The 8,372-nt window shown below is 53.2% G+C and overlaps 1 protein-coding gene across 1 annotated transcript; it reads left to right on the top strand.

Moving 5' to 3' along the window:
- Nucleotides 1-3,868: 3,868 nt before the first annotated feature.
- Nucleotides 3,869-7,918, top strand: PPIA (peptidylprolyl isomerase A). The gene is made up of 5 exons (XM_090053194.1): nt 3,869-4,023; nt 6,460-6,490; nt 6,632-6,720; nt 7,030-7,202; nt 7,561-7,918. Exons 1-5 carry the CDS (start codon nt 3,955-3,957, stop codon nt 7,694-7,696), a joined length of 498 nt encoding a protein of 165 aa, XP_089909320.1. The 5' UTR covers nt 3,869-3,954; the 3' UTR covers nt 7,697-7,918.
- The last annotated feature ends 454 nt before the right edge of the window (nt 7,919-8,372 follow it).

Raw genomic sequence — 8,372 nt, 5'->3', positions numbered from 1 at the left:
GTACACCCATGCACATGCCCACACATGGGAGCACATGCATGGCAATGCAAGCCCAACCTACTAGCATCTGCGCTCTTTCCCCAGGGCTGCTCTTGAGCCATGTCCTGGAGCTGTCCCAGCCAAGGGGCTTGGCACCTGCACCTACCCAGGGTAGAGGGGGGTCTCCTGCCTGTCCCCACTATCCAGGACCTCCAGCATGGGCAGGACCTCCCCTGTTGCAGCTGGGAGTGGGGGATGGAGACTGATGGCTTCACACCTGGCCCCAGCACTAGGGGGGGTATAAGGCAGGTGGGAATCAGCAGCCTGTCCTTGCAAGAATGCCGCAGGCCACGACCAGCTCAGCCCGTGGGCACTACATGTCCCATAAACTAAAGCACCTTCCCCTGCCCCCCCAGCCCACACTTGGCCCGGAAGCTACCGGGATAGTCCCCCCACCCCAAACTTTCCCCAGGTTTCTCCTTGGGGATTGCTGGTTCCCCTGAGATCTCTGTCCCTGTATTTCAGCACAGCTCCACAACTCTCTGCCGGCTCCAGGCTTCCAGCCTGCACCCAGATGCCCTCAGCCTTTGCAAAACCTGATCTCTGCCTGTTGGGATTCGCATCCTGCCCAAGCTTCTCTCTCCAGCACTCTTGCTCCCAACCCGCCCCCCTGGCTCCCACAACACTAGGCTTGATGTATTGCATTGTAGGTCCTAGCCCCCCCACCCACTCTGTGATACAGCCTGGTCCCCCGCAGCCTGATTTCCACAGCAGGCAAGGGCAGCTGGGCGCTGTGACTCATTGCCTGGGGAGGAGCAAAGCTTTCTGGGCATGGCTGGGTTTGCTCCCTGGTCACCGCCCAGAGATACGGGTCTGCGGTGGTGCTTTTTTGAAACTCTGGGCAATCTGGAGGCAGCTTTCTGCATCCAGCCACTTGCAAAGACTTCAGCCCCCGTGCTCCACCTCTGGGGGATGGCGGTCATTAATAAGGCAGCATGATTAAACCAGCCCGCCTAACACAGACGAATCGGGGTTGCCACAGCTCCCCTGCCGCCACCCGCCAGCAGCCTGATTTAGACATAACAGTGTGTGGGCAGGCTTCTGCTCCATCCCCAAACACAGGAGCTGACTCAGATTCCAGAGGTGAAGAAACCAAAGCTGGTGAGGAGAAGTGGAAAAAGCCAGGTCGCTTTGCAGAGATCCCAGCAGCAGTGGCAGGGGAGGCTGTGGATGGGGGAAAGAGGCACCTCAGATGGCTCCAGGTAGCAAAGACTGATGAAGAAGGGCTGTGGGAAGGCTGGGAAGCGTCCATTTTGGACCAGGGCCAGGGGATCAGCTCTCTTGGGAATGTCTGGGCATTGCAGGTCTGGCAGCAGGGGAGCCTGTAACCCCTCTGGCTGCCTCTCGGCAGATCACTGAGAGGCCCTGTCTGTGCCCCTGCTGATGTGGATTTACACTGGGCTGAAACTGGGCAGGAGGGGAAGGTACAATCACCAGGGAGTAGGGATCTGATGCAGGGGGAACCTCTGGATTTGGCCTCCACCCTGATGGCCTGTGGCTGGACTAGGTGACCTTGTGAGGCCCCTTCAGCCCTGCTTTCTTCTTGTTCCTATGACCCCTGCTTTCAGTGACCAGGTGCATCGGGGGATTTGCACTCAGGGGGATGTGAACACCAGGCCAGGCATGAGGCACAGGACACACAGAGCCCAGGGCTGGAAAGGGATCTCTGGGGTGATTGAGGAAACACCTGCTCAGGTGTATCCAAGGATCACGTCTGCCTTTCTCATAGCTGCATCATAGCAGTGGCTAGCAACCTGGCTGAGATCAAGCACGCCAGATCTTTCTCTTACTCCGTCTGAGTGAAGCAGAAATGCCTGTGGTTCATCTCCACCTGTGTGATATTCCGATCCTCCTCCCAGTGGGCCCTGCCTCCTGGCTGTGTCTTCAGCAGTATTTAGTAGCACACAAGCAAGATCATCCATAAATATATATGATGAGATCCACCCCCAAGACTGATCCTTGAGTAATTCCAGCCCGGATCTCCCATCCCCCAGGGACTTCTTTCGGCAGACTGTTTTTGTCTCCCCTTTCACTACTGCTGCACCTTGTCTGCCTTGCAGTTCACGTGCTAGCCACCCTTTTTTCCAGTTGATCGAGTCACTCCCTCACCAGCTGTGGCACTGTGTCAAATGGATTGTAGATAGATTAGATCTGCCATGGCTAGAAAATCAGCCATGTCAAACCCAGTGAGTCGGTTAGCTTGGCTCAAGACGCCTTGGCTAAAACCATGTGGATTTTGTTCTCCACATTCCTCTGTGTCTTTAAATCGCTCCAAGCAGCCCCTGGCAGGCTGGGCTTCTGCCAGCTTGCAAGGGAAAAGCCATGATGTCCCATGTTTTTCTCCTTTAAAGGAAAATCCATTTTTAAAACTTGTTTGCGGCCCTTCCATATGTTCTTGTGACCCATTTCTGGGTTGTAACCCACGGGTTGAGAAACCCTGGTCTAAACTCTGTGTAAGCCTGTTGCCAACCCTGACACAACACAGACCTGCCACCCAAACCTGCCACAGGGAAAGCAGGGGAACCAGTTCTATGAAACACTGTTGAGATATGCTCAAGAGATCCTTTCTGAATGATCCTTTGGAAAGTGCATGAAGATCCAAAAGTTGCAAAGAGCTATGACGGAGCACAAGTACAAAAAGCACCAGTACCCCCATTCTACAGATGAGAAAACTAGCTTAGGTACATGCTTGAGAGTTTCCAGATGGCAGCTCTTAGCAGCATGGGGAATCAGGGGTTGGGAAATGAATGCCAGCAGGGTTAAATCAGAAGTGGGGAGGTTTGGGGACAGACAGCTCCTATTTTTTTTACATGGCGAATAGGCAGATGAAACAACCAATGGGCCTTTCCAGTGTAATGAACGCTGGTTTCAAGTGAGATGTAGTGGGTAAGGAACAGTTGCTTCTGCTGATATTATAACCAAAAAATGTGAAGCGAGGAAGCTAGATCTGCCCTAGCTTTGCTGGAGGGCTTGTGAGCAGGCTTCTGAGACGGGAAGGAACATGTTTTTCTCTGCCCATCACCGAAGGGAAAAGGATGCTGGATTTTTTAGCAGAGAGTTTTTCTCCCCACTGTTGTCCGGGCATTGGAGCTGAATGCAAGATGGTGATTTCGAAGCACAGAGGCATGCTGCTAAGGTGGCCCAGGGGAAGGAAATCTCCCTGCACGATTTTCCTGCATGAGGGTACCCCTGTTGCAAGCAAAACAGGGTGGAGCAGAGCAGGCCTGTGCAAGTGTCCAGGGTGGAAAGGAAATGCATCTAATATGGGAATGTGGGATGCCACGTGGGGTGGGGTGAAGACGCCAGTGAGCTGGCCTGGGCTCCTGGCTCCCTGCTCCCCAGGGCCTGCTGGGCACTGGGGAAGGCCACAACCGCCCCTGAACAAGGGCAAGGGAGCAAACAGGACGGCGCTGGGGCGTCTTTGGGTGCTAGACGCAGCACCCGGACTCCGGGCTTCTCCCCGGGTGGGGGCCCTGCCCTGCCCTGCCTGTCCAATGTGTGGGGGTGGCAGGCGGAGACATGAGGGCACTGAGGCATCCTCCGGTAGCGCCTGCCCCACTTCCAGGGGAAGCCCTGCCACCTGGGCTCAGCCGATATGAAGGCCCCTGGCGCCATACTGCAGCCCCACTGCCCTCCCCCTCCCCCCATCACTCCCCATCCCCTCCATCACCCCCCCCTTTCTTTCCCCACTCCGCGCAGGCGCCCTGGGGCCCGCCTCGCTCTGCCGCCAGTTGAGTCCCGCCTCCCCGGCCGCCCATTGGCCTCGTGCGGCATCACTCCGGGGTGCCTCTGGCGACCATTGGTCGGGGGCGGGCGCGGCGCCACTATATAAGGCGAGGGGCCGGCCGCTCTGCCTTCCGCTGTCTGCTGCTGCCTGCCGCTGAGGAGATCAGGCCGCTGCCGCCCGCCGTCGCCATGCCCAACCACGTGGTCTTCTTCGACCTCGCTGCTGACGGCGAGCCCCTGGGCCGCGTCACCTTCGAGGTGCCGGTTGTGCGGGGGGTAGGGTGGGGGGGGGTGCGGCGCCATTTTGGGCCGGGAGTGCCGCCATTTTGGGCGCCGGACGGGAGGGGCGCGGGGCTGCGCGCGCAGCCGGAAGGCGGGAACGGGGTGCGGGAGCGGCCCCACGTGGCCGGGCCGTGGTGTCCCAGTATCGCACCCTGTGTGGGGTCCCATGTAGGATTACTTATGTGTCCACTGCCTTGTGGATCTGCAGCGCGTTTTCCCACGACTGGGTGTGGCATCCCGCATGGTGCTGCTGTTGCCTAGTCTCCCAGTTGCGTTGCATTGCTGTAGAGGCTCTGCTGTGTATCGCCCCAGCCCAGGGTGTGGTATTGTTACGGGTTTCGAGCCTATTCTGGTCTGGGTGCCTTGCATGTCTTCAGCATATTTCTGTGCCGCCCCCTCCCCCCCCCCGCCCTCCCCTTGGCTTTGCTGCTTCACACCCCTGACATCCTCTGTAGAGGGGAAACCCTGTATCTCTCCTGCCTGGGAGGGAGGGCACTGCGGATGGGTTTGGCAGGGAGAGGAACAATTATGATAGGCAGGATGCAACTCACCCTTGTAGCAGTGCCCCTCTGCTCCCCCCAACCTGCACCAAGGGCAGGCTATGCACAGCTAAGCCTTTGTCCAAGCAGGAGCACCCAGGTTTTGATTTGTGCTCTAGACCGTTGAAGCCTCAGGCTGCATGTGTCTGGTAGAGGCATGACTGGAATGTGTGGCCATGTGCAGCCACGGCCTGTTGGGCCCCTGCTGGGAGACCTGGGCTGCAAAGTGCCTCTTTGCTGGCAGGATCCTCTCCTAAAGGTGCCTGCAAGTCCCATGCAGTAACTTTCCTGTCCCCCAGTCTGTGTTGCTTCTATCTTGGATTACGTTGTATTTTAAAAAGATTTGCGATGTCTTAAAGCAGAATCCCTGGCAGAAAACAGATGGCCTGGGGCCATAAAGAAGGGTTGGAGGAAACAATGCTGTTGCAGCCAGAGATTCTGCAGAGAGGATCCCTTTTGTGAATCATGATTCACAAAGGCTAGATTAGCGTTAATCCCAAAGATAAATGCACATCTGTCCCGTGGCTTCATTTCCCCATCTGATTGAATGGGAAAGAATAACAGCCATTGCATAGAAGAGATGCACACCCATAGACCCCAAATGAGAAGTCTTCTGCATCTTGTGTGTGGCAAAATTGGGGTTTGGCAGAGGAGGAGTTTCTAAGGCTGTAAACTTCCCTGCCCCAGCATTGAGGCTGCAGAGGATGTGTTTTTTTCTGTACCTGGGGGGGGGGTGGGGGCAGGGTGTCAGCTTGCAGATGTTAGTTACACCTGCCAGGCAGAAAACTGCTCCCTAAGTCTTTGGAGTCTGACTCCCCTTGAGGTGAATTTCCTTGTCTTAAATGGGAGGCTTGCCTCTGGAGGGCCTGACAAGCCCTGGTGATGTCCCTTGAGCTGTATCTTCCAGTTTAATATCTAGCTGACTGATGCTGGAGCCGAAGGCCCTTGTGAGTAGGTATAAAGCTCAAACGGCTGAGCTATGCGGCCAGCAGGGTGGTGCATCTTCTGCTGAGGGACTCCATTTTGTCTGTGGAACATCTAATAAGGTCATCAACTCTAGCCTGCCAAAGTAGGAAACTCCTCTGTCTTTCTCTCTAGCAGATGGTTGTGGTAAAAAAATGCCTACAAAAGCATCAGTTGTGTGAAGGGAGATCAGATCTTATGAATGAACATTGAAACCCTCACATCGGGTCGGGTCCTTCTGGCGGCAAGGTTCTACTCTTAAACAGGGGCAGGTGGTCAAAGCCTGGAACATGATCTAGCCAGCTGGGATTTCATTGTACAAGCATTTTGCACCCTGCTAAATGGGAGCTGAGGCATGCTAACATAATCCTAGCTTGCAGTTGAAGAGGCTTTTCTGTTGTAAGGGCTTCCTTCTGAGGGGAAGGGTGTCTGTGTTTTTTTTTTTTGTGTGTGTGGTTTTTTTTGTTTTGTGGGGGGGGGAGAGTGTAGTTGTCCTGACTTCTCTGCTGCCTAGATGGCCTGAAGCCAGAGCTTAATTTAACTGTAAACCTGTAAATCCATGCAGTGGAGTGCTTATCTTAAAACATGTCTCTAGAGCACTGGCTCTTCTTCCCTTCACCTTTGCCTCTGCAGCACATACACTGATTTGTCTGGGAAGTGCTACATTAAAATGCACGTCCACCACCCTGGGAATAAGCATGTAGGCCTCACTCATGCTGAGGCATGAAGTAACAATATGAAAAACCTACACCTTTGTTCAGATGGGGACAGCTTTATGGCAACTGAACTGTGATCTGCACACTCCCAGCTTTTTGCTGCTTGATGCATGCATTGGCAAGCACTTCTCAGGCTGAGATGTAACTGACTCTTGCCTTCTCTTTTTTTTTTTTTTTCTCTCTCTCTCTCTCAGCTGTTCGGAGATACGGTTCCAAAGACTGCAGGTCTGTACACCCCCTCTCCAGATGAGACTGCAATGCAGTCTCATTAAGCTGATTTTATTGACTGTGTGTGACATGCTCATTGTGTGCTTGCCCTGAGGTTGGGTGACATGAGGTCTGACTACTTTCTCTTCTAATTGGCAGAGAACTTCCGTGCCCTGAGCACTGGGGAAAAAGGATTTGGATACAAGGGGTCCTGTTTTCACAGAGTCATTCCTGGCTTCATGTGTCAGGTAGGCAGCCTGCTTTTGCCTTGAATTTTGGCCTTGTAGAAGATTCTATTTTAAAAAAAAAAAAAAACAGTTGATGAGGCAGTTGGCACTGGTAGAAACTAGGTTAAAGTACCATATGCCTTCAGTGACCCATTGGAGGTTTATTCTGTGCTGTAGCTAGCACAGAACAATGATAAAGGGCATGGGTTTGCTTTCTGCCACCAGCCTTCTCTTTGCTTTTGGACTGATTGGCTCTTGGGTAGATCTGAGGCCTGTGACTTGAGGGTTTGTGGGTTTGCCCTGTCTGACCCACATTGTGCTTCCTTGTAGGGTGGTGACTTCACACGCCATAATGGAACTGGTGGCAAATCCATTTACGGGGAAAAGTTTGAGGATGAGAACTTTATCCTGAAGCACACTGGCCCTGGCATCTTGTCTATGGCAAATGCAGGTCCCAACACGAATGGATCCCAGTTTTTCATCTGCACTGCCAAGACTGACTGGTAAGGACTGGGTTGTTCAGGGAGATGGACCAGTACAATAAGAGGCAGCTGCTTTGCTATAGTTTTGCGTTGCCTGTCCACAGCTGTTATTAACACAGCTCTGTAATTGATCAGTGAACATAAGCCTTTTAGACCAGAGTAGCTCTAGAGTTCTTTGCACTGAGAGTTCACTGAAGCCTAAATCACTACAGTGATACCCAAGAAAGTGTATAATCCCTTAATTCTTGGCATACCAGGAAGAGTGGACTGTATTGTCTGTCTGTTTGGCACAGCAAGCCATTTAGACTAGGTGGCTTTAGGCTATACCTAGATTACATTGGACAGGTTCATTTGGGTACCTCGATCCCTCTGCTCCTAGGTTGGATGGTAAGCATGTTGTCTTCGGCCGTGTCAAAGAGGGCATGGACCTTGTGAAAGAAATAGAGAAGTTTGGCTCCAGGAATGGCAAGACAGCCAAGAAGATCACCATCTCTGACTGTGGGCAGCTGTCATAATTCCTGTCTTAGCCAGCCAGTCTGCCAGCCAGCCAACCATTCCTTCTGAAACCTGGGCTGGTGCCTTTCTTCCTAGGTGACACAACCTCCTCTTGTAATCCTTGTGCTCCTGAATTACTGCTGCATTTCTATTGGGTTTCATTCCCTTTACTGTCATGAGTCCAGCTGGACTTCAGAGTTAAGTTTATGATTATGACCTGAAATAAAACAAGTTCAACCACATATGAGTCTCACATTTTGTTTTAAAGTCTCCAGTGGGTGTGAGGGCACCTTCTTGACTTCATAGCGCTTGGATGTGGGAGGGCAGCAGTATCTGAGACTTGGCAGCCCTGGGGGGGGGGGGTGTTTTGTTTTTTTTACAAAGGCCAGCAGCAAGGAAGTCGGTAGACTTCAGTGGCACTGCTTTCAAGGCGACCACATTGCGAATAAGCAGCTTCAGCTTGCCCTAACACACCCACCTAAAGAGTCTGTCTCCACTTGCAGGTATGCAGTGTGCTGTAGATGCACATAGTAGCTCACTTGGAAGCACTGCCTCTAGTTCAGTAGTACCCACCTTTGGGAGGTTTGAAATACTATGCTACCCCAGGTAGTGAGGTAGTGTGGCTGCTACAGTCCAGGAATCATGTGAGAAGTAAGGGTACAGTGCGTGATGCCTCTTACTGGATCAACTAGTAGC

Source organism: Crocodylus siamensis, chromosome 6 (genome assembly GCF_052110815.1).
Source record: "Crocodylus siamensis isolate JL-2025a chromosome 6, ASM5211081v1, whole genome shotgun sequence".
Classification (NCBI taxonomy): Eukaryota; Metazoa; Chordata; order Crocodylia; family Crocodylidae; genus Crocodylus; species Crocodylus siamensis.
This window is presented reverse-complemented; position numbering and strand designations above follow the sequence as displayed.